This window comes from Oncorhynchus masou, chromosome 28 (genome assembly GCF_036934945.1).
Source record: "Oncorhynchus masou masou isolate Uvic2021 chromosome 28, UVic_Omas_1.1, whole genome shotgun sequence".
Taxonomy (NCBI): Eukaryota; Metazoa; Chordata; class Actinopteri; order Salmoniformes; family Salmonidae; genus Oncorhynchus; species Oncorhynchus masou.
In genome coordinates, this window is record NC_088239.1 from 2,747,851 (window position 1) to 2,773,294 (window position 25,444).

General features: G+C 51.3%; 1 protein-coding gene across 1 annotated transcript; it reads left to right on the forward strand.

Annotated features, from left to right (window-relative positions):
• On the forward strand, nucleotides 1–25,133 carry klhl40b (kelch-like family member 40b). Its single transcript, XM_064941132.1, has 7 exons — nucleotides 1–834; nucleotides 5,336–5,779; nucleotides 8,417–8,580; nucleotides 9,954–10,061; nucleotides 10,213–10,398; nucleotides 10,975–11,124; nucleotides 23,713–25,133. The coding sequence occupies exons 1-7, from the start codon at nucleotides 130–132 to the stop codon at nucleotides 23,822–23,824; spliced, it is 1,869 nt and encodes a 622-aa protein (XP_064797204.1). The 5' UTR covers nucleotides 1–129; the 3' UTR covers nucleotides 23,825–25,133.
• Nucleotides 25,134–25,444: the final 311 nt, after the last annotated feature.

Consider the following 25,444-nt stretch of genomic DNA (forward strand, 5'->3'; position numbering starts at 1 on the left):
AGAGAGCCTGAGCTCGGAGCTCTGCCGTGTGGACAGGAGACAGACAGGACAGACACCAAGGACCAAGACGCCCTAGGTCTCTTGTTCCCTGCTTATCGACTGGGAGTTGTCCCCCTGGACCGAGGCACCATGGCTCTGTCCATCGACCCAACGGAGGAGCCCAGGCTGTACCAGCAGACCCTGTTGCAGGACGGACTCTATGATCTACTGGAGAATGACAAGCTGGTGGACTGTGTCCTGAAGGTCAAGGGCAAGGAGTTCCCCTGCCACCGTCTGGTGCTGTGTGCCTGCTCGTCCTTCTTTAGGGCCCTGTTCCTGTCGGATCTGGAAGAGGAGAAGAAGAGAGAGGTGGTGTTGGAGGATGTAGAGCCGGGGGTCATGGGTCTGATTCTGAAGTACCTCTATACCTCCACCATTAACGTGACAGAGCAGAATGTCCAGGACATCTTCTCTGTAGCCAACATGTTCCAGATCCCCTCGATCTTCACAGTGTGTGTCTCCTTCCTCCAGAAGAAACTCAGTCTCAGTAACTGTCTGGCTATATTCCGACTGGGCCTGATGCTGGACTGTCCTCGCCTCGCTGTCTCCGCTCGCAACTACGCCTGCGAACGCTTCCAGCTCATCTCCCGTGACGATGAGTTCCTGACGCTGGGGCCCAGCGAGCTGGCAGCTATCTTGACAGCGGACACACTGAATGTAGAAACGGAGGAAGAGGTGTTTGAGGCCGTGGAGAAGTGGGTCGGTCAAGATGTGGAGAACAGGCTGAAGGAACTACCCGGACTGATGGACTGTGTTAGACTCAGACTGGTCCACAAGGACTACTTTACTGAGATGGTGAGCAGTATGGTCTGGTGTTAAATCTCCCTGTCCTACCAGGTGTAGAAGCAGGTGATTCTGATAAATCTCCCTATCCCACCAGGTGGAGAAGCAGGTGATTGTTTTATTAAATCTCCCTGTCCCACCAGGTGGAGAAGCATGTGATTGTTGTATTACATCTCCCTGTCCCACCCGGTGGAGAAGCAGGTGATTGTTGTATTAAATCTCCCTGTCCCACCAGGTGAAGAAACAAGTGATTGTTGTATTAAACCTCCCTCTCCCACCAGGTGGAGAAGCAGGTGATTGTTGTATTACATCTCCCTGTCCCACCAGGTGGAGGAGCAGGTGATTCTGATAAATCTCCCTGTCCCACCAGGTGGAGAAGCAGGTGATTGTTGTATTACATCTCCCTGTCCCACCAGGTGGAGAAGCATGTGATTGTTGTATTACATCTCCCTGTCCCACCAGGTGGAGAAGCATGTGATTGTTGTATTACATCTCCCTGTCCCACCAGGTGGAGAAGCATGTGTTTGTTGTATTACATCTCCCTGTCCCACCCGGTGGAGAAGCAGGTGATTCTGATACATCTCCCTGTCCCACCAGGTGGAGAAGCAGGTGATTGTTGTATTACATCTCCCTGTCCCACCAGGTGGAGAAGCATGTGATTGTTGTATTACATCTCCCTGTCCCACCAGGTGGAGAAGCAGGTGATTCTGATACATCTCCTGTCCCACCAGGTGGAGAAGCAGGTGATTCTGATAAATCTCCCTGTCCCACCAGGTGGAGAAGCAGGTGATTCTGATAAATCTCCCTGTCCCACCAGGTGGAGAAGCAGGTGATTCTGATAAATCTCCCTGTCCCACCAGGTGGAGAAGCAGGTGATTCTGATAAATCTCCCTGTCCCACCAGGTGGAGAAGCAGGTGATTCTGATAAATCTCCCTGTCCCACCAGGTGGAGAAACAGGTGATTCTGATAAATCTCCCTGTCCCACCAGGTGGAGAAGCAGGTGATTCTGATAAATCTCTCTGTCCCACCAGGTGGAGAAGCAGGTGATTCTGATAAATCTCTCTGTCCCACCAGGTGGAGAAGCAGGTGATTCTGATAAATCTCCCTGTCCCACCAGGTAAAGAAGCAGGTGATTTTGATAAATCTCCCTGTCCCACCAGGTGGAGAAGCAGGTGATGCTGATAAATCTCCCTGTCCCACCAGGTGGAGAAGCAGGTGATTCTGATAAATCTCCCTGTCCCACCAGGTGGAGAAGCAGGTGATTCTGATAAATCTCCCTGTCCCACCAGGTGGAGAAGCAGGTGATTCTGATAAATCTCCCTGTCCCACCAGGTGGAGAAACAGGTGATTCTGATAAATCTCCCTGTCCCACCAGGTGGAGAAACAGGTGATTGTTGTATTACATCTCACTGTCCCACCAGGTGGAGAAGCAGTTGATTCTGATAAATCTCCCTGTCCCACCAGGTGGAGAAGCATGTGATTGTTGTATTACATCTCCCTGTCCCACCCGGTGGAGAAGCAGGTGATTGTTGTATTAAACCTCCCTCTCCCACCAGGTGGAGAAGCAGGTGATTGTTGTATTACATCTCCCTGTCCCACCAGGTGGAGGAGCAGGTGATTCTGATAAATCTCCCTGTCCCACCAGGTGGAGAAGCAGGTGATTGTTGTATTACATCTCCCTGTCCCACCAGGTGGAGAAGCATGTGATTGTTGTATTACATCTCCCTGTCCCACCAGGTGGAGAAGCATGTGATTGTTGTATTACATCTCCCTGTCCCACCAGGTGGAGAAGCAGGTGATTCTGATAAATCTCCCTGTCCCACCAGGTAAAGAAGCAGGTGATTCTGATAAATCTCCCTGTCCCACCAGGTGGAGAAGCAGGTGATTCTGATAAATCTCCCTGTCCCACCAGGTGGAGAAGCAGGTGATTCTGATAAATCTCCCTGTCCCACCAGGTGGAGAAGCAGGTGATTCTGATAAATCTCCCTGTCCCACCAGGTGGAGAAGCAGGTGATTCTGATAAATCTCCCTGTCCCACCAGGTGGAGAAGCATGTGATTGTTGTATTACATCTCCCTGTCCCACCAGGTGGAGAAGCAGGTGATTGTTGTATTACATCTCCCTGTCCCACCAGGTGGAGAAGCAGGTGATTGTTGTATTACATCTCCCTGTCCCACCAGGTGGAGAAGCATGTGATTCTGATAAATCTCCCTCTCCCACCAGGTGGAGAAGCAGGTGATTCTGATAAATCTCCCTGTCCCACCAGGTGGAGAAGCAGGTGATTCTGATAAATCTCCCTGTCCCACCAGGTGGAGAAGCAGGTGATTCTGATAAATCTCCCTGTCCCACCAGGTGGAGAAACAGGTGATTGTTGTATTACATCTCCCTGTCCCACCAGGTGGAGAAGCAGGTGATTCTGATAAATCTCCCTGTCCCACCAGGTGGAGAAGCAGGTGATTCTGATAAATCTCCCTGTCCCACCAGGTGGAGAAGCATGTGATTCTGATAAATCTCCCTGTCCCACCAGGTGGAGAAGCAGGTGATTCTGATAAATCTCCCTGTCCCACCAGGTGGAGAAGCAGGTGATTCTGATAAATCTCCCTGTCCCACCAGGTGGAGAAGCAGGTGATTCTGATAAATCTCCCTGTCCCACCAGGTGGAGAAGCAGGTGATTCTGATAAATCTCCCTGTCCCACCAGGTGGAGAAGCATGTGATTCTGATAAATCTCCCTGTCCCACCAGGTGGAGAAGCAGGTGATTGTTGTATTACATCTCCCTGTCCCACCAGGTGGAGAAGCAGGTGATTCTGATAAATCTCCCTGTCCCACCAGGTGGAGAAGCATGTGATTGTTGTATTACATCTCCTGTCCCACCAGGTGGAGAAGCATGTGATTCTGATAAATCTCCCTGTCCCACCAGGTGGAGAAGCAGGTGATTCTGATAAATCTCCCTGTCCCACCAGGTGGAGAAGCAGGTGATTCTGATAAATCTCCCTGTCCCACCAGGTGGAGAAGCAGGTGATTCTGATAAATCTCCCTGTCCCACCAGGTGGAGAAGCAGGTGATTCTGATAAATCTCCCTGTCCCACCAGGTGGAGAAGCATGTGATTCTGATAAATCTCCCTGTCCCACCAGGTGGAGAAGCAGGTGATTGTTGTATTACATCTCCCTGTCCCACCAGGTGGAGAAGCAGGTGATTCTGATAAATCTCCCTGTCCCACCAGGTGGAGAAGCATGTGATTGTTGTATTACATCTCCTGTCCCACCAGGTGGAGAAGCAGGTGATTCTGATAAATCTCCCTCTCCCACCAGGTGGAGAAGCATGTGATTGTTGTATTACATCTCCCTGTCCCACCAGGTGGAGAAGCATGTGATTGTTGTATTACATCTCCCTGTCCCACCAGGTGGAGAAGCATGTGATTGTTGTATTACATCTCCCTGTCCCACCAGGTGGAGAAGCATGTGATTGTTGTATTACATCTCCCTGTCCCACCAGGTGGAGAAGCATGTGATTGTTGTATTACATCTCCCTGTCCCACCAGGTGGAGAAGCAGGTGATTCTGATAAATCTCCCTCTCCCACCAGGTGGAGAAGCAGGTGATTCTGATAAATCTCCCTGTCCCACCAGGTGGAGAAGCATGTGATTCTGACAAATCTCCCTGTCCCACCAGGTGGAGAAGCAGGTGATTGTTGTATTACATCTCCCTGTCCCACCAGGTGGAGAAGCAGGTGATTCTGATAAATCTCCCTGTCCCACCAGGTGGTGAAGCATGTGATTGTTGTATTACATCTCCTGTCCCACCAGGTGGAGAAGCAGGTGATTCTGATAAATCTCCCTCTCCCACCAGGTGGAGAAGCATGTGATTGTTGTATTACATCTCCCTGTCCCACCAGGTGGAGAAGCATGTGATTGTTGTATTACATCTCCCTGTCCCACCAGGTGGAGAAGCATGTGATTGTTGTATTACATCTCCCTGTCCCACCAGGTGGAGAAGCAGGTGATTGTTGTATTACATCTCCCTGTCCCACCAGGTGGAGAAGCAGGTGATTGTTGTATTACATCTCCCTGTCCCACCAGGTGGAGAAGCATGTGATTGTTGTATTACATCTCCCTGTCCCACCAGGTGGAGAAGCATGTGATTGTTGTATTACATCTCCCTGTCCCACCAGGTGGAGAAGCAGGTGATTCTGATAAATCTCCCTGTCCCACCAGGTAAAGAAGCAGGTGATTCTGATAAATCTCCCTGTCCCACCAGGTGGAGAAGCAGGTGATTCTGATAAATCTCCCTGTCCCACCAGGTGGAGAAGCAGGTGATTCTGATAAATCTCCCTGTCCCACCAGGTGGAGAAGCAGGTGATTCTGATAAATCTCCCTGTCCCACCAGGTGGAGAAGCAGGTGATTCTGATAAATCTCCCTGTCCCACCAGGTGGAGAAGCAGGTGATTCTGATAAATCTCCCTGTCCCACCAGGTGGAGAAGCAGGTGATTCTGATAAATCTCCCTGTCCCACCAGGTGGAGAAGCATGAGTGGATCTGCTCCAACCCTGAAATGGAGAAGAGGCTTCAAATGGTCAGAGATGCTCGTGCTGGAAAACTGCCTGACCTCCCGCCTCAGAAGAAAACAAAGAAGAAGACGGAAGAAAATAAGTCAGAGCAGAAGGGAGGAGAGGAGAAGGAGGGAGAGGAAGAGGAGGAGGAGGAGGCTCTACTCCCGGGGATCTTGAATGATCAACTGCGTTTTGGGATGTTCCTGAGAGACCTGGTGTTCATGGTGAGTGACACGGGGGCGGTGGCGTACGACCCCACAGGGAACGACTGTTACGTTGCCTCGCTCTCCACTCAGATCCCCAAGAACCATGCCTCCCTTGTCACCAAGGAGAACCAAATCTTTGTTGCTGGGGGGCTGTTCTACAATGAGCTGAACAAGGAGGATCCTCTCAGCTCCTACTTCTTACAGGTAGGATGTTATAATTATTATTTACCTTTTATTAATACAGGTAGGATGTTATAATTATTATACACCTGTTATTAATACAGGTAGGATGTTATAATTATTATATACCTGTTATTAATACAGGTAGGATGTTATAATTATTATACACCTGTTATTAATACAGGTAGGATGTTATAATTATTATATACCTGTTATTAATACAGGTAGGATGTTATAATTATTATATACCTGTTATTAATACAGGTAGGATGTTATAATTATTATACACCTGTTATTAATACAGGTAGGATGTTATAATTATTATATACCTGTTATTAATACAGGTAGGATGTTATAATTATTATATACCTGTTATTAATACAGGTAGGATGTTATAATTATTATATACCTGTTATTAATACAGGTAGGATGTTATTATCATGTTATTATCACATTTTACTTGGATAATTCCTTTGGATCTGCATTGAGTAGATGTATCTTCTGCATGGTCACCAAGTCATTGAGTAGATGTATCTTCTGCATGGTCACCAAGTCATTGAGTAGATGTATCTTCTGCATGGTCACCAAGTCATTGAGTAGATGTATCTTCTGCATGGTCACCAAGTCATTGAGTGGATGTATCTTCTGCATGGTCACATTTAAGTCATTTAGCAGACGCTCTTATCCAGAGCGACTTACAAATTGGTGAATTCACCTTCTGACATCCAGTGGAACAGCCACTTTACAATAGTGCATCTAAATCATTTAAGGGGGGGGGGTGAGAAGGATTACTTTACCCTATCCTAGGTATTCCTTGAAGAGGTGGGGTTTCAGGTGTCTCCGGAAGGTGGTGATTGACTCCGCTGTCCTGGCGTCGTGAGGGAGTTTGTTCCACCATTGGGGGGCCAGAGCAGCGAACAGTTTTGACTGGGTTGAGCGGGAACTGTACTTCCTCAGTGGTAGGGAGGCGAGCAGGCCAGAGGTGGATGAACGCAGTGCCCTTGTTTGGGTGTAGGGCCTGATCAGAGCCTGGAGGTACTGCGGTGCCGTTCCCCTCACAGCTACGTAGGCAAGCACCATGGTCTTGTAGCGGATGCGAGCTTCAACTGGAAGCCAGTGGAGAGAGCGGAGGAGCGGGGTGATGTGAGAGAACTTGGGAAGGTTGAACACCAGACGGGCTGCGGCGTTCTGGATGAGTTGTAGGGGTTTAATGGCACAGGCAGGGAGCCCAGCCAACAGCGAGTTGCAGTAATCCAGACGGGAGATGACAAGTGCCTGGATTAGGACCTGCGCCGCTTCCTGTGTGAGGCAGGGTCGTACTCTGCGGATGTTGTAGAGCATGAACCTACAGGAACGGGCCACCGCCATGATGTTAGTTGAGAACGACAGGGTGTTGTCCAGGATCACGCCAAGGTTCTTAGCGCTCTGGGAGGAGGACACAATGGAGTTGTCAACCGTGATGGCGAGATCATGGAACGGGCAGTCCTTCCCCGGGAGGAAGAGCAGCTCCGTCTTGCCGAGGTTCAGCTTGAGGTGGTGATCCGTCATCCACACTGATATGTCTGCCAGACATGCAGAGATGCGATTCGCCACCTGGTCATCAGAAGGGGGAAAGGAGAAGATTAATTGTGTGTCATCTGCATAGCAATGATAGGAGAGACCATGTGAGGTTATGACAGAGCCAAGTGACTTGGTGTATAGCGAGAATAGGAGAGGGCCTAGAACAGAGCCCTGGGGGACACCAGTGGTGAGAGCGCGTGGCGAGGAGACAGATTCTCGCCACGCCACCTGGTAGGAGCGACCTGTCAGGTAGGACGCAATCCAAGCGTGGGCCGCGCCGGAGATGCCCAACTCGGAGAGGGTGGAGAGGAGGATCTGATGGTTCACAGTATCGAAGGCAGCCGATAGGTCTAGAAGGATGAGAGCAGAGGAGAGAGAGTTAGCTTTAGCAGTGCGGAGCGCCTCCGTGATACAGAGAAGAGCAGTCTCAGTTGAATGACTAGTCTTGAAACCTGACTGATTTGGATCAAGAAGGTCATTCTGAGAGAGATAGCGGGAGAGCTGGCCAAGGACGGCACGTTCAAGAGTTTTGGAGAGAAAAGAAAGAAGGGATACTGGTCTGTAGTTGTTGACATCGGACGGGTCGAGTGTAGGTTTTTTCAGAAGGGGTGCAACTCTCGCTCTCTTGAAGACGGAAGGGACGTAGCCAGCGGTCAGGGATGAGTTGATGAGCGAGGTGAGGTAAGGGAGAAGGTCTCCGGAAATGGTCTGGAGAAGAGAGGAGGGGATAGGGTCAAGCGGGCAGGTTGTTGGGTCACCAAGTCATTGAGTAGAGGTATCTTCTGCATGGTCACCAAGTCAGTGAGTAGAGGTATCTTCTGCATGGTCACCAAGTCATTGAGTAGAGGTATCTTCTGCATGGTCACCAAGTCAACACACCATTCTCTCTCGCTCTCTGGGATCCTATTGAAGATGCCATAGAGCAGGAAAGACCTACCTCCTCCACATTATAGATGCTATAATGTGGCTGTTTCCATTACAGAGATGCTGGCTGGTTGGCTGGCTGGCTGCCTGGCTGTCCATAGATCTGTCTGTCCTGTCAATATCTCAGCATGTAGACAGCTGCCCTGTCTCTGACCTCTGACATCTGTGACCTCCCAGTACGACCCAGTGAGTGCTGATTGGCTGGGCATGCCCCCCATCCCCTCGCCCCGTTTCCTGTTTGGCCTGGCTGAGGCGGAGAACAGCATCTTCATGGTGGGAGGGAAGGAGCTGAAGGAGCAGGAGTCCAGTACACTGGACTCAGTGCTGGTCTATGACAGACAGTAAGTTACAGTCTATGTGACGGCACCAGTAAAAGCATCCAGTAACTGTCCTGTCTCTGTGACCTGAATGCTCTCGTTGGCTGGCCCTCGTTTCATATTCGTCGCCAAACCCACTGGCTCTGGGTCATCTATAAGTCTTTGCTTGCTAAAGCCCTGCCTTATCTCAGCTCACTGGTCACCACAGCAACACCCACCCGTAGCACGCGCTCTAGCAGGTATATCTCACTGGTCATCCCCAAAGCCAACACCCACCCGTAGCACACGCTCCAGCAGGTATATCTCACTGGTCACCCCCAAAGCCAATTCCTCCTTTGGCCGCCTGTCCTTCCAGTTCTCTGCTGCCAATGACTGGAACGAATTGCAAAAATCACTGAAAGCTGGAGACTCATATCTCCCTCACTAACTTTAAACATCAGTTGTCAGAGCAGCTTACTGTCAGGTGTGTGCGTACTGGGAGCGGAGTCAGGTGCAGGAGAGCAGAGAGTTGTGAACAGGCTCACACTTTATTTAGGCAGGAGAAACCAACAGACTGACGCCACTGCGTCATAAACTCCAGCCCACAGGCAAAAGTGCAAACGTGAAAACAGTCACAATAATACTATATAAACACAATAACATAATAAAACACAGAATAAACGCATACCAGTAAAGGGCGTCAACATAAAACACGTAACACAAAGACATGAGGGGGAACAGAGGAATAACTACATGTAGTGTGATTGGGGAATGAAAACCAGGAGGGAACAAGACAAAACAAATGGATAAATGAGAAATGAAGATGCGATGGCTAGAAAGCCGGAGACGTCAAACGCCGCACGAACAAGGAGAGGAGCCGACTTCGGCGGAGGCCGTGACACTTACCGATCACTGCACCTGTACATAGCCCATCTATAAATAGCCCATCCAACTACCTCATCCCCATACTGTTATTTATTTTTGCTCTTTTGCACCCCAGTATCTCTACTTGCACATCATCAAATTGTAATTATTTCGCCACTACGGCCTATTTATTGCCTTACCTCCATAATCTTACTCCATTTGCACACACTGTATATACATTTCTCTATTGTGTTATTGACTGTACGTTTGTTTATTCCATGTGTAACTCAGTGTTGTTTGTGTAAAACTGCTTTGCTTTATCTTGGCCAGGTTGCAGTTGTAAATGAGAACTTGTTCTCAACTGGCCTACGTGGTTAAATAAAGGTGAAAAATAAATAAATAAATAAACAATAGAGATATGAATCACAACACAATGGAAGAGTCATTCAACCTGCTGCCTCAGAAGAGTAATGTAATCAGGATTTTGTCAAATTGTTCAAATGTAGTCTGAGCTAGCAGTCTAATGTGTACCTCTCTGTGTTTGTCCTCCTCAGGTCTTTTAAATGGGGCGAGTCTGACCCCATACCGTACCCCGTCTACGGCCACGCTACTGTGTCTCACGACGGACTTATCTATGTGATCGGAGGAAAATCGGATAGCAAGTGAGTTATTGACGTGATACTGCATTCTCTTCCACACTGTTGGTGTACAGCTCAGTCACCGTGTAGAGCTCAGTTAGGACAGTATGATCACTAACAACAACAACTATTACTACTGCTGCTGCTACTACTAGGATGTGTGTCTGTCCTGTAGGAAGGTGACGAAGAGGATGTGTGTGTACTATGCACAGCGGTTTGAGTGGAAGGAGCTGGCTCCGATGCAGCTGGCCCGCTCTCTGTTTGGAGCCACCATCCACAAAGACAAGATCTACGTAGCAGCAGGCGTCACAGACACCGGCCTGACAGACACCATGGAGGTCTACGACATCAACACCAACAAGTCAGTCGCAGGCCTGCAGCCACAAAGTGTGTGTGTGTGTGTGTGTCTTTGACAGACACCATGGAGGTCTACGACATCAACACCAACAAGTCAGTCGCAGGCCTGCAGCCACAAAGTGTGTGTGTGTGTGTGTGTGTGTCTTTGACAGACACCATGGAGGTCTACGACATCAACACCAACAAGTCAGTCGCAGGCCTGCAGCCACAAAGTGTGTGTGTGTGTGTGTGTGTGTGTGTGTGTGTGTGTGTCTTTGACAGACACCATGGAGGTCTACGACATCAACACCAACAAGTCAGTCGCAGGCCTGCAGCCACAAAGTGTGTGTGTGTGTGTGTGTGTGTGTGTGTGTGTGTGTGTGTGTGTTTGTGTGTGTGTGTCTTTCACAGACTTCATGGAGGTCTACGATAGTAACACCAACAAGGCAGATTTCAGATGACTGAAAGTGTTCCGAAGTCTGAGTTCACTGTGCTGCCAACATATTCTCTCTGGGAGCTGATGATGATTCAAGACAACAATGAACAGTGCCTGATTTACCTTTACTCATATGGCTGTTAAACCCATTATCAATGTGTCCAGGTGGTCAGACTTTGTGGAGTTCCCTCAGGGTCGTAGCTCACTCAGTCTGGCGTCGGTGGCCGGGGGTCTCTACGCTGTTGGAGGGTTCGCCATGATGCCCAGCGAGGACAAGGAGGAACTCCTCCCCAAGGAGATGAATGACATCTGGAGGTGAGGTACAAACTGACGTTGGGTTGGAGGCAGGGAGAGTCAGGGCTGTGGTTGGAGGCAGGGAGAGTCAGGGCTATGGTTGGAGGCAGGGAGAGTCAGGGCTACGGTTGGAGGCAGGGAGAGTCAGGGCTATGGTTGGAGGCAGGGAAGGTCAGGGCTATGGTTGGAGGCAGGGAGAGTCAGGGCTACAGTTGGAGGCAGAGAGAGTCAGGGCAATAGTTGGAGGCAGGGCTATGATTGGAGGCAGGGAAGGTCAGGGCTATATTTGGAGGTAGGGAGAGTGAGGGATATGGTTGGAGAAGGGGAGAGTCAGGGCTGTGGTTGGAGGCAGAGAGAGTCAGGGCTGTGGTTGGAGGCAGGGAGAGTCAGAGCTAAGGTTGGAGGCAGAGAGAGTCAGGGCTATGGTTGGAGGCAGGAAGAGTCAGGGCTAGGGTTGGAGCAGAGAGAGTCAGGGCTATGGTTGGAGGCAGGGAGAGTCAGGGCTGTGGTTGGAGGCAGGGAGAGTCAGAGCTACGGTTGGAGGCAGGGAGAGTCAGGGCTATGGTTGGAGGCAGGGAGAGTCAGGGCTATGGTTGGAGGCAGGGAGAGTCAGGGCTACGGTTGGAGGCAGGGAGAGTCAGGGCTATGGTTGGAGGCAGGGAAGGTCAGGGCTATGGTTGGAGGCAGGGAGAGTCAGGGCTACAGTTGGAGGCAGAGAGAGTCAGGGCAATAGTTGGAGGCAGGGCTATGATTGGAGGCAGGGAAGGTCAGGGCTATATTTGGAGGTAGGGAGAGTGAGGGATATGGTTGGAGAAGGGGAGAGTCAGGGCTGTGGTTGGAGGCAGAGAGAGTCAGGGCTGTGGTTGGAGGCAGGGAGAGTCAGAGCTAAGGTTGGAGGCAGAGAGAGTCAGGGCTATGGTTGGAGGCAGGAAGAGTCAGGGCTAGGGTTGGAGCAGAGAGAGTCAGGGCTATGGTTGGAGGCAGGGAGAGTCAGGGCTGTGGTTGGAGGCAGGGAGAGTCAGAGCTACGGTTGGAGGCAGGGAGAGTCAGGGCTATGGTTGGAGGCAGGGAGAGTCAGGGCTACGGTTGGAGGCAGGGAGAGTCAGGGCTATGGTTGGAGGCAGGGAGAGTCAGGGCTATGGTTGGAGGCAGGGAGAGTCAGGGCTATGGTTGGAGGCAGGGAAGGTCAGGGCTATGGTTGGAGGCAGGGAGAGTCAGGGCTATAGTTGGAGGCAGGGCTATGATTGGAGGCAGGGAAGGTCAGGGCTATATTTGGAGGTAGGGAGAGTGAGGGATATGGTTGGAGAAGGGGAGTCAGGGCTGTGGTTGGAGGCAGAGAGAGTCAGGGCTGTGGTTGGAGGCAGGGAGAGTCAGGGCTGTGGTTGGAGGCAGGAAGAGTCAGGGCTATGGTTGGAGGCAGGGAGAGTCAGGGCTATGGTTGGAGGCAGAGAGAGTCAGGGCTATGTTTGGAGGCAGGGAGAGTCAGGGCTGTGGTTGGAGGCAGGGAGAGTCAGGGCTATGGTTGGAGGCAGGGAGAGTCAGGGCTATGGTTGGAGGCAGGGAGAGTCAGGGCTATGGTTGGAAGCAGTGAAGGTCAGGGCTATGGTTTCAGGCAGGGAAGGTCAGGGCTATGGCTGGAGGTAGGGAAGGTCAGGGCTATGATTGGAGGCAGGGAAGGTCAGGGCTATGGTTGGAGGAAGGGAGAATCAGGACTATGGTTGGAGGCAGGAGAAGTCAGGGCTGTGGTTGGAGGCAGGGAAGGTCAGGGCTGTGGTTGGAGGCAGGAAGAGTCAGGGCTATGGTTGGAGGCAGGGAGAGTCAGTGTAATGGTTGGAAGCAGAGAATTGCAGGGCTATGGTTGGAGACAGGAGGAGTGAGGGCTGTTGTTGGAAGCAGGGAAGGTCGGGGCTATGATTGGAGGCAGAGAGAGTCAGTGTAATGTTTGGAAGCAGAGAATTTCAGGGCTATGATTGGAGGCAGGGAGAGTCAGGGCTGTGGTTGGAGGCAGGGAGAGTCAGGGCTGTGGTTGGAGGCAGTAAGAGTCAGGGCTATGGTTGGAGGCAGAGAGAGTCAGGGCTATGGTTGGAGGCAGGGAGAGTCAGGGCTATGGTTGGAGGCAGGGAGAGTCAGGGCTATGATTGGAGGCAGGGAGAGTCAGGGATATGGTTGGAGGCAGGGAGAGTCAGGGATATGGTTGGAGGCAGGGAAGATCAGGGCTATGGTTGGAGGAAGGGAGAATCAGGACTATGGTTGGAGGCAGGAGAAGTCAGGGCTGTGGTTTGAGGCAGGGAAGGTCAGGACAATGGTTGGAGGCAGGGAGAGTCAGTGTAATGGTTGGAAGCAGAGAATTGCATGGCTATGGTTGGAGGCAGGAGGAGTGAGGGCTGTTGTTGGAAGCAGGGAAGGTCAGGGCTACGGTTGGAGGCAGGGAGAGTCAGGGCTACGGTTGGAGGCAGGGAGAGTCAGGGCTACGGTTGGAGGCAGGGAAAGTCAGGGCTACGGTTGGAGGCAGGGAGAGTCAGGGCTATGGTTGGAGGCAGAGAGAGTCAGGGCTATGTTTGGAGGCAGGGAGAGTCAGGGATAAGTTTGGAGGCAGGGAGAGGCAGGGCTATGGTTGGAGGCAGGGAAGGTCAGGGCTATGGTTGGAGGCAGGGAGAGTCAGGGCTACAGTTGGAGGCAGAGAGAGTCAGGGCTATATTTGGAGGCAGGGCTATGATTGGAGGCAGGGAACGTCAGGGCTATATTTGGAGGTAGGGAGAGTTAGGGCTATGGTTGGAGAAGGGGAGAGTCAGGGCTGTGGTTGGAGGCAGAGAGAGTCAGGGCTGTGGTTGGAGGCAGGGAGAGTCAGGGCTAAGGTTGGAGGCAGAGAGAGTCAGGGCTATGGTTGGAGGCAGGAAGAGTCAGGGCTAGGGTTGGAGCAGAGAGAGTCAGGGCTATGGTTGGAGGCAGGGAGAGTCAGGGCTGTGGTTGGAGGCAGGGAGAGTCAGGGCTGAGGTTGGAGGCAGGGAGAGTCAGAGCTATGGTTGGAGGCAGGGAGAGTCAGGGCTATGGTTGGAAGCAGTGAAGGTCAGGGCTATGGTTTCAGGCAGGGAAGGTCAGGGCTATGGTTGGAGGCAGGGAAGGTCAGGGCTATGATTGGAGGCAGGGAAGGTCAGGGCTATGGTTGGAGGAAGGGAGAATCAGGACTATGGTTGGAGGCAGGAGAAGTCAGGGCTGTGGTTGGAGGCAGGGAAGGTCAGGGCTGTTGTTGGAGGCAGGAAGAGTCAGGGCTATGGTTGGAGGCAGGGAGAGTCAGTGTAATGGTTGGAAGCAGAGAATTGCAGGGCTATGGTTGGAGACAGGAGGAATGAGGGCTGTTGTTGGAAGCAGGGAAGGTCGGGGCTATGATTGGAGGCAGAGAGAGTCAGTGTAATGGTTGGAAGCAGAGAATTTCAGGGCTATGATTGGAGGCAGGGAGAGTCAGGGCTGTGGTTGGAGGCAGGGAGAGTCAGGGCTGTGGTTGGAGGCAGTAAGAGTCAGGGCTATGGTTGGAGGCAGAGAGAGTCAGGGCTATGGTTGGAGGCAGGGAGAGTCAGGGCTATGGTTGGAGGCAGGGAGAGTCAGGGCTATGATTGGAGGCAGGGAGAGTCAGGGCTAAGGTTGGAGGCAGAGAGAGTCAGGGCTATGGTTGGAGGCAGGAAGAGTCAGGGCTAGGGTTGGAGCAGAGAGAGTCAGGGCTATGGTTGGAGGCAGGGAGAGTCAGGGCTGTGGTTGGAGGCAGGGAGAGTCAGGGCTGAGGTTGGAGGCAGGGAGAGTCAGAGCTATGGTTGGAGACAGGGAGAGTCATGGCTATGGTTGGAGGCAGGGACAGTCAGGGCTGTGGTTGGAGGCAGGGAGAGTCAGGGCTAAGGTTGGAGGCAGGGAGAGTCAGGGCTATGGTTGGAGACAGAGAGAGTCAAGGCTATGGTTGGATGCAGGGAAGGTCAGAGCTATGGTTGGAGACAGAGAGAGTCAGGGCTATGGTTGGAGGCAGGAAGAGTCAGGGCTATGGTTGGAGGCAGGGAGAGTCAGGGCTATGGTTGGAGGCAGAGAGAGTCAGGGCTATGTTTGGAGGCAGGGAGAGTCAGGGATATGGTTGGAGGCAGGGAGAGTCAGGGCTATGGTTGGAAGCAGTGAAGGTTAGGGCTATGGTTTCAGGCAGGGAAGGTCAGGGCTATGGTTGGAGGCAGGGAAGGTCAGGGCTATGATTGGAGGCAGGGAAGGTCAGGGCTATGGTTGGAGGCAGGGAAGGTCAGGGCTATGGTTGGAGGCAGGGAAGGTCAGGGCTATTGTTTGAGGCAGGGAAGGTCAGGGCTATGGTTGGAGGCAGGGAAGGTCAGGGCTATGATTGGAGACAGGGAGAGTCAGGGCTGTGGTTTAGGCAGGAAGAGTCAGGGCTATGGTTGGAGGCAGAGAGAGTCGGGGCTATGGTTGGAGGCAGGGAGAGTCAGGGCTATGGTTGGAGGCAGGGAGAGTCAGGGCTATGATTGGAGGCAGGGAGAGTAAGGGATACAGTTGGAGGCAGGGAGAGGCAGGGCTATGGTTGGAGGCAGGGAAGGTCAGACCTACAGTTGGAGGCAGGGAAGGTCAGGGCTAAGGTTGGAGGCAGTGAGAGTCAGGGATATAGTTGGAGGCAGGAAGAGGCAGGGCTATTGTTGGAAGCAGGAAGAGTCAGGGCTATGGTTGGGGGCAGAGAGAGTCAGGGCTATTTTTGGAGGCAGGGAAGGTCAGGGCTAAGGTTGGAGGCAGAGAGAATCAGGGATATAGTTGGAGGCAGGGAGAGTCAGGGCTATGATTGGAGGCAGGGAGAGTAAGGGATATAGTTGGAGGCAGGGAGAGGCAGGGCTATGGTTGGAGGCAGGGAAGGTCAGGGCTACAGTTGGAGGCAGGGAAGGTCAGGGCTAAGGTTGGAGGCAGAGAGAGTCAGGGATATAGTTGGAGGCAGGGAGAGGCAGGGCTATGGTTGGAAGTAGGTAGAGTCAGGGCTATGGTTGGGGGCAGAGAGAGTCAGGGCTACAGTTGGAGGCAGGGAAGGTCAGGGCTAAGGTTGGAGGCAGAGAGAGTCAGGGATATGGTTGGAGGCAGGGAGAGGCAGGGCTATGGTTGGAAGCAGGGAGAGTCAGGGATATAGTTGGAGGCAGGGAGAGGCAGGGCTATGGTTGGAAGCAGGGAGAGTCAGGGATATAGTATAGGCAGGGAGAGGCAGGGCTATGGTTGGAGGCAGAGAGAGTCAGGGCTATGTTTGGAGGCAGGGAAGGTCAGGGCTAAGGTTGGAGGCAGAGAGAGTCAGGGATATAGTTGGAGGCAGGGAGAGGCAGGGCTATGATTGGAGGCAGGGAAGGTCAAGGCTATATTTGGAGGTAGGGAGAGTGAGGGATATGGTTGGAGAAGGGAGAGTCAGGGCTATGGTTGGAGGCAGGGAGAGTCAGGGCTATGATTGGAGGCAGGGAGAGTCAGGGCTAAGGTTGGAGCAGAGAGAGTCAGGGCTATGGTTGGAGGCAGGGAGAGTCAGGGCTGAGGTTGGAGGCAGGGAGAGTCAGAGCTATGGTTGGAGACAGGGAGAGTCATGGCTATGGTTGGAGGCAGGGACAGTCAGGGCTGTGGTTGGAGGCAGGGAGAGTCAGGGCTAAGGTTGGAGGCAGGGAGAGTCAGGGCTATGGTTGGAGACAGAGAGAGTCAAGGCTATGGTTGGATGCAGGGAAGGTCAGGGCTATGGTTGGAGACAGAGAGAGTCAGGGCTATGGTTGGAGGCAGGAAGAGTCAGGGCTATGGTTGGAGGCAGGGAGAGTCAGGGCTATGGTTGGAGGCAGAGAGAGTCAGGGCTATGTTTGGAGGCAGGGAGAGTCAGGGCTATGGTTGGAGGCAGGGAGAGTCAGGGCTATGGTTGGAAGCAGTGAAGGTCAGGGCTATGGTTTCAGGCAGGGAAGGTCAGGGCTATGGTTGGAGGCAGGGAAGGTCAGGGCTATGATTGGAGGCAGGGAAGGTCAGGGCTATGGTTGGAGGCAGGGAAGGTCAGGGCTATGGTTGGAGGCAGGGAAGGTCAGGGCTATTGTTTGAGGCAGGGAAGGTCAGGGCTATGGTTGGAGGCAGGGAAGGTCAGGGCTATGATTGGAGACAGGGAGAGTCAGGGCTGTGGTTTAGGCAGGAAGAGTCAGGGCTATGGTTGGAGGCAGAGAGAGTCGGGGCTTTGGTTGGAGGCAGGGAGAGTCAGGGCTATTGTTGGAGGCAGGGAGAGTCAGGGCTATGATTGGAGGCAGGGAGAGTAAGGGATACAGTTGGAGGCAGGGAGAGGCAGGGCTATGGTTGGAGGCAGGGAAGGTCAGGCCTACAGTTGGAGGCAGGGAAGGTCAGGGCTAAGGTTGGAGGCAGTGAGAGTCAGGGATATAGTTGGAGGCAGGGAGAGGCAGGGCTATGGTTGGAAGCAGGTAGAGTCAGGGCTATGGTTGGGGGCAGAGAGAGTCAGGGCTACAGTTGGAGGCAGGGAAGGTCAGGGCTAAGGTTGGAGGCAGAGAGAGTCAGGGATTTAGTTGGAGGCAGGGAGAGGCAGGGCTATGGTTGGAAGCAGGGAGAGTCAGGGATATAGTTGGAGGCAGGGAGAGGCAGGGCTATGGTTGGAAGCAGGGAGAGTCAAGGCTATGGTTGGGGGCAGAGAGAGTCAGGGCTATAGTTGGAGGCAGGGAAGGTCAGGGCTAAGTTTGGAGGCAGAGAGAGTCAGGGATATAGTTGGAGGCAGGGAGAGGCAGGGCTATGATTGGAGGCAGGGAAGGTCAAGGCTATATTTGGAGGTAGGGAGAGTGAGGGATATGGTTGGAGAAGGGGAGAGTCAGGGCTGTGGTTGGAGGCAGAGAGAGTCAGGGCTGTGGTTGGAGGCAGGGAGAGTCAGTGCTAAGGTTGGAGGCAGAGAGAGACAGGGCTATGGTTGGAGGCAGGAAGGTCAGGGCTATGATTGGAGGCATGGAGAATCAGGGCTATTGTTGGAGGCAGGGAAGGTCGGGGCTATGGTTGGATGCAGAGAGTCTGTGATATGGTTGGAGGGAGGGAAGGTCAGGGCTATGGTTTGAGGCAGGGAGAGTAAGGAATGTGGTTGGAGGCAGGGAAGGTCAGGGCTATGGTTGGAGGCAGGGAAGAGTCAGGGCTATGGTTAGGAGGCACGGAAAGTGATGGCTATGGTTGGAGGCAGGGAGAGTCAGGGCTATTGTGGGAGGCAGGGAAGGTCGGGGATATGGTTGGAGGCAGAGAGAGTCAGTGATATGATTGGAGGTATAGAAGGTCAGGGCTATGGTTGGAGGCAGGGAGAGTCAGGGCTGTGGTGGGAGGCAGGGAGAGTCAGGGCTATGATTGGAGGCAGGGAAGGTCAAGTCTATGGTTGGAGGCAGGGAAGGTCAAGGCTATGGTTGGAGGCAGGGAAGGTCAGGACTATGGTTGGAAGGAAGGTCAGGACTATGGTTGGAGGCAGGGAAGTTCAGGGCTATTGTTGGACGCAGGGAAAATCAGTGCTATAGTTGGAGGCAGGGAAGGTCAGGGCTATGGTTGGAGGCGGGAAAGGTCAGGGCTATGGTTGGAGGCAGGGAGAGTCAGGGCTGTGATTGGAGGCAGGGAAGTTCAGGGCTATGGTTGGAAGGAAGGTCAGGACTATGGTTGGAGGCAGGGAAAATCAGGGCTACAGTTGGAGGCAGTGAAGTTCAGGGCTATGGTTGGAGGCAGGGAGAGTCAGGGCTATGGTTGGAGGTAGGGAAGGTCAGAGCTATGGTTGTAGGCAGGGAAATCAGGGCTATGGTTGGAGGCTGGGAAGGTCAGGGCTATGGTTGGAAGGAAGGTTTTTGGCTCTGGTTGGAGGCGGGGAAGGTCACGGCAATGGTTGAAGGCAGGGAAGATCAGGGTTATGGTTCCAGGCAGGGAAAGTCAGGGCTATGGTTGGAGACAGGGAAGGTAAGGGATATAGTTAAAGTCCTGGTAGCAAGACTGACACACTGGGCCACCAATGCAAATAATTTCACTATGGTCACTACAGAATCCTGTGATTGTCCTCTTAACAGACGTTATGCTCTGTCCTCTTAAAGGACTCCCTGTTCTGTCTTCTTACCTGACCTACTATTTTGTCCTCTTACCTGACGTTCTGTTCTGTCCTCTTACCTGACGTTCTGTTCTGTCCTCTTACCTGACACCCTGTTCTGTCCTCTTACCTGACACCCTGTTCTGTCCTCTTACCTGACGTTCTGTTCTGTCCTCTTACCTGACACCCTGTTCTGTCCTCTTACCTGACCTCTTGTTCTGTCCTTTTACCTCACGTCCTGTTCTGTCCTCTTACCTGACACCCTGTTCTGTCCTCTTACCTGACACCCTGTTATGTCCTCTTACCTGACACCCTGTTCTGTCCTCTTACCTGACCTCTTGTTCTGTCCTTTTACCTCACGTCCTGTTCTGTCCTTTTACCTCACGTCCTGTTCTGTCCTCTTAACTGATGTCCTTCCTGTTCTGTCAACTTACCTGACCTCCTGTTCTGTCCTCTTACCTGACCTCCTGTTTTGTCCTCTTACCTGACCTCCTATTCTGTCCTCATGTTCTGTCTTCTTAACTGATGTCCTGTTCTGTTTTCTTACCAAACGTCCTTCCTGTTCTGTCCACTTACCTGACCTGTTCTGTTCTCTTACCTGCCCTCCTGTTCTGTCCTCTTACCTGCCCCCATTTTCTGTCCTCTTACCTGACATCCTGTTCTGTCCTCTTACCTGACCTCGTGTTCTGTCCTCTTACCTGACGTCCTGTTCTGTCCTCTTACCTGACCTCCTGTCCTGTCCTCTTACCTGACATCCTGTTCTGTTTTCCTACCTGACCTCCTGTTCTGTCCTCTTACCTGACATCCTGTTCTGTCCTCTTACCTGACATCCTGTTCTGTCCTCTTACCTGACATCCTGTTCTGTCCTCTTACCTGACCTCCTGTCCTGTCCTCTTACCTGACCTCCTGTCCTGTCCTCTTACCTGACATCCTGTTCTGTTTTCCTACCTGACCTCCTGTTCTGTCCTCTTACCTGACCTCCTGTCCTGTCCTCTTACCTGACATCCTGTTCTGTTATCTTACCTGACCTCCTGTTCTGTCCTCTTACCTGACCTCCTGTTCTGTCCTCTGTCCTCTTACCTGACCTCCTGTTCTGTCCTCTTACCTGACATCCTGTTCTGTCCTCTGTCCTCTTACCTGACATCCTGTCCTGTCCTCTTACCTGACCTCCTGTCCTGTCCTCTTACCTGACATCCTGTTCTGTCCTCTTACCTGACACCCTGTTCTGTCCTCTTACCTGACATCCTGTTCTGTCCTCTTACCTGACATCCTGTTCTGTTATCTTACCTGACACCCTGTTCTGTCCTCTTACCTGACATCCTGTTCTGTCCTCTTACCTGACATCCTGTTCTGTCCTCTTACCTGACATCCTGTTCTGTCCTCTTACCTGACACCCTGTTCTGTTATCTTACCTGACACCCTGTTCTGTCCTCTTACCTGACATCCTGTTCTGTCCTCTTAACTGACCTCCTGTTCTGTCCTCTTACCTGACCTCCTGTTCTGTCCTCTTACCTGACATCCTGTTCTGTCCTCTGTCCTCTTACCTGACATCCTGTTCTGTCCTCTTAACTGACCTCCTGTTCTGTCCTCTTACCTGACATCCTGTTCTGTCCTCTGTCCTCTTACCTGACATCCTGTTCTGTCCTCTTAACTGACATCCTGTTCTGTCCTCTTACCTGACACCCTGTTCTGTCCTCTTAACTGACCTCCTGTTCTGTCCTCTTACCTGACACCCTGTTCTGTCCTCTTAACTGACCTCCTGTTCTGTCCTCTTACCTGACATCCTGTTCTGTCCTCTGTCCTCGTACCTGACATCCTGTTCTGTCCTCTTACCTGACATCCTGTTCTGTCCTCTTACCTGACACCCTGTTCTGTCCTCTTACCTGACATCCTGTTCTGTCCTCTTAACTGACCTCCTGTTCTGTCCTCTTACCTGACATCCTGTTCTGTCCTCTTACCTGACATCCTGTTCTGTCCTCTTACCTGACACCCTGTTCTGTCCTCTTACCTGACACCCTGTTCTGTCCTCTTACCTGACATCCTGTTCTGTCCTCTTACCTGACACCCTGTTCTGTCCTCTTACCTGACATCCTGTTCTGTCCTCTTACCTGACATCCTGTTCTGTTATCTTACCTGACACCCTGTTCTGTCCTCTTACCTGACATCCTGTTCTGTCCTCTGTCCTCTTACCTGACACCCTGTTCTGTCCTCTTACCTGACATCCTGTTCTGTCCTCTTACCTGACATCCTGTTCTGTTATCTTACCTGACCTCCTGTTCTGTCCTCTTACCTGACATCCTGTTCTGTCCTCTTACCTGACCTCCTGTTCTGTCCTCTTACCTGACATCCTGTTCTGTCCTCTTACCTGACCTCCTGTTCTGTCCTCTTACCTGACATCCTGTTCTGTCCTCTTACCTGACATCCTGTTCTGTCCTCTGTCCTCTTACCTGACCTCCTGTTCTGTCCTCTTACCTGACATCCTGTTCTGTCCTCTTACCTGACCTCCTGTTCTGTCCTCTTACCTGACATCCTGTTCTGTCCTCTTACCTGACCTCCTGTTCTGTCCTCTTAACTGACCTCCTGTTCTGTCCTCTGTCCTCTAACCTGACATCCTGTTCTGTCATCTTACCTGACATCCTGTTCTGTCCTCTTACCTGACATCCTGTTCTGTCCTCTTACCTGACCTCCTGTTCTGTCCTCTTACCTGACATCCTGTTCTGTCCTCTTACCTGACATCCTGTTCTGTCCTCTTACCTGACCTCCTGTTCTGTCATCTTACCTGACATCCTGTTCTGTCCTCTTACCTGACATCCTGTTCTGTTATCTTACCTGACATCCTGTTCTGTCCTCTTACCTGACATCCTGTTCTGTCCTCTTACCTGACACCCTGTTCTGTTATCTTACCTGACCTCCTGTCCTGTCCTCTTACCTGACACCCTGTTCTGTCCTCTTACCTGACCTCCTGTTCTGTCCTCTTACCTGACCTCCTGTTCTGTCCTCTTACCTGACATCCTGTTCTGTCCTCTTACCTGACACCCTGTTCTGTCCTCTTACCTGACATCCTGTTCTGTCCTCTGTCCTCTTACCTGACATCCTGTTCTGTCCTCTTACCTGACATCCTGTTCTGTCCTCTTACCTGACATCCTGTTCTGTCCTCTGTCCTCTTACCTGACATCCTGTTCTGTCCTCTTACCTGACATCCTGTTCTGTCCTCTTACCTGACATCCTGTTCTGTCCTCTGTCCTCTTACCTGACATCCTGTTCTGTCCTCTTACCTGACATCCTGTTCTGTCCTCTTACCTGACATCCTGTTCTGTTATCTTACCTGACATCCTGTTCTGTCCTCTTACCTGACATCCTGTTCTGTCCTCTGTCCTCTTACCTGACATCCTGTTCTGTTATCTTACCTGACCTCCTGTTCTGTCCTCTTACCTGACATCCTGTTCTGTTATCTTACCTGACACCCTGTTCTGTCCTCTTACCTGACATCCTGTTCTGTCCTCTTACCTGACATCCTGTTCTGTTATCTTACCTGACACCCTGTTCTGTCCTCTTACCTGACATCCTGTCCTGTCCTCTTACCTGACATCCTGTTCTGTCCTCTTACCTGACCTCCTGTTCTGTCCTCTTACCTGACATCCTGTTCTGTCCTCTTACCTGACATCCTGTTCTGTCCTCTTACCTGACATCCTGTTCTGTCCTCTGTCCTCTTACCTGACATCCTGTTCTGTTATCTTACCTGACCTCCTGTTCTGTCCTCTTACCTGACATCCTGTTCTGTTATCTTACCTGACCTCCTGTTCTGTCCTCTTACCTGACATCCTGTTCTGTTATCTTACCTGACACCCTGTTCTGTCCTCTTACCTGACATCCTGTTCTGTCCTCTTACCTGACATCCTGTTCTGTTATCTTACCTGACACCCTGTTCTGTCCTCTTACCTGACATCCTGTCCTGTCCTCTTACCTGACACCCTGTTCTGACATCCTGTTCTGTCCTTTTACATTACGTCATGTTCTGTCCTCTTACCTGACCTCCTGTTCTGTCCTCTTACCTGACCTCCTGTTCTGTCCTCTTAACTGACCTCCTGTTCTGTCCTCTTACCTGACACCCTGTTCTGTCCTCTTAACTGACATCCTGTTCTGTCCTCTTACCTGACATCCTGTTCTGTCCTCTTACCTGACACCCTGTTCTGTCCTCTTAACTGACCTCCTGTTCTGTCCTCTGTCCTCTTACCTGACATCCTGTTCTGTCCTCTTACCTGACATCCTGTTCTGTCCTCTTACCTGACATCCTGTTCTGTCCTCTTACCTGACATCCTGTTCTGTCCTCTTACCTGACATCCTGTTCTGTCCTCTTACCTGACATCCTGTTCTGTCCTCTTACCTGACACCCTGTTCTGTCCTCTTAACTGACCTCCTGTTCTGTCCTCTGTCCTCTTACCTGACATCCTGTTCTGTCCTCTTACCTGACCTCCTGTCCTGTCCTCTTGCCTGACATCCTGTTCTGTCCTCTTAACTGACATCCTCTCCTCCTGCAGGTATGACGAAGGGGAAAGGAAGTGGGTGGGTGTTCTGAGGGAGATCCAATACGCCTCTGGGGCCACCATCTTGGGGGCACGACTCAACACGCTTCGACTCACCAAGATGTAACACTCCTCAACACCATGAGACTCACCAAGTTGTAAAGATGTTACATTTTTCACAGTGCCACCTGTTCCAACCCATGACATCTGTTATTTGATCAATTCTGTTGTGTTTGACCTGGAGGGAGTTTGTGAGAGGTCACATTGAAAAGCATCTTTGGGGCCTCCCGAGTAGCGCAGGAAGCAGTCTAAGGCACTGCATTTCAGTGCTTGAGGCATCACTACAGACCCGGGTTCGATCCCAAGCTGTGTCACAACTGTCCGTGACTGGGAATCCCATAGGGCGGCGCACAATTGGCCCATCATCGTCCGGATTAGGGTAGGGTTTGTTGGCCGGAGGGCTGTACTGGGCTCATCACGCCCTTGCCACTACTTGTGGTGGGCCGGGTGCCGTCAGGTTATCAGTTGAACAGTGTTTCCTCCGACACATTGGTGCAGCTGGCTTCCAAGTTAAGTTTCTCAGAGGATGCATGATTTAACTCTAGCCTCTCCCAAGCCCTTTGGGGAGTTGCAGCGATGAGACAAAATAGTAATTGGATCACAATTGGATATCACAAAATCGGGGAGAAATAGGGGTTAAAAACTAACAACAACAAAAATATATATACAGTACAAGTCAAAAGTTTGGACACACAGACCTACTCATTCAAGGGTTTTTCTTTATTTTTACTATCTTCTACATAGTAGAGACATAGTGAAGACATCAAAACTATGAATTAACACATGGCATCATGTAGTAAGCAAAACATTTTAAACAAATCAAAATATATTTTATAGTCGAGATTCTTCATAGTTGCCATCTTTTGCCTTGATGACAGCTTTGCACACTCTTGGCATTCTCTCAACCAGCTGCACCTGAAATGCTTTTCCAACCTTCTTGAAGGAGTTCCCAGATATGCTGCTTTTCCTTCACTCTGCGGTCCAACTCATCCCAAACCATCTCAATTGGGTTGAAGTCCCGTGATTGTGGAAGCCAGGTCAATCACTCTCCTTCCTGGTCAAATAGCCCTTACACAGCCTGGAGGTGTGCTGGGTTGATTTCCTGTTGAAAAACAAATGATAGTCCCAATAAGTGCAAACCAGATGGGATGGTGTATCACTGCGGAATGCTGTGGTTGCGATGCTGGTTAAGTTGGACTTGAATTCTAAATAAATCACAGACAGTGTCACCAGAAAGCACCCCCACACCTCCTCCTCCATGCTTCACTGTGGAAACCAAAAAAGAAAAACCAATAAAGAAAAACCCTGGAATGAGTAGATGTATCCAAACTTTTGACTGATACTGTACATACAGATACAGTGGGGAGAGCAAGTATTTGATCCACTGCCGATTTTGCAGGTTTTCCTATTTACAAAGCATGTAGAGGGCTGTCATTTTTATCATAGGTACACTTCAACTGTGAGAAACGGATTCTAAAACAAAATCCAGAACATCACATTGTATGATTTTTAAGTAATTCATTTGCATTTTATTGCATGACGTAAGTATTTGATACATCAGAAAAGCCAAACTTAATATTTGGTACAGAAAACGTTGTTTGCGATTACAGAGAACATACATTTCCTGTAGTTCTTGACCAGGTTTGCACACACTGCAGCAGGGATTTTGGCCCACTCCTCCATACAG

Excerpts from the sequence above, each read along its gene's own strand:
- klhl40b (XM_064941132.1), top strand. The coding sequence starts at position 130 with ATGGCTCTGTCCATCGACCCAACGGAGGAGCCCAGGCTGTACCAGCAG. Across the intron at positions 10,399-10,974 it reads TACGACATCAACACCAACAA|GTGGTCAGACTTTGTGGAGT; the intron begins GTCAGTCGCAGG and ends CAATGTGTCCAG. Across the intron at positions 11,125-23,712 it reads GAGATGAATGACATCTGGAG|GTATGACGAAGGGGAAAGGA; the intron begins GTGAGGTACAAA and ends CTCCTCCTGCAG.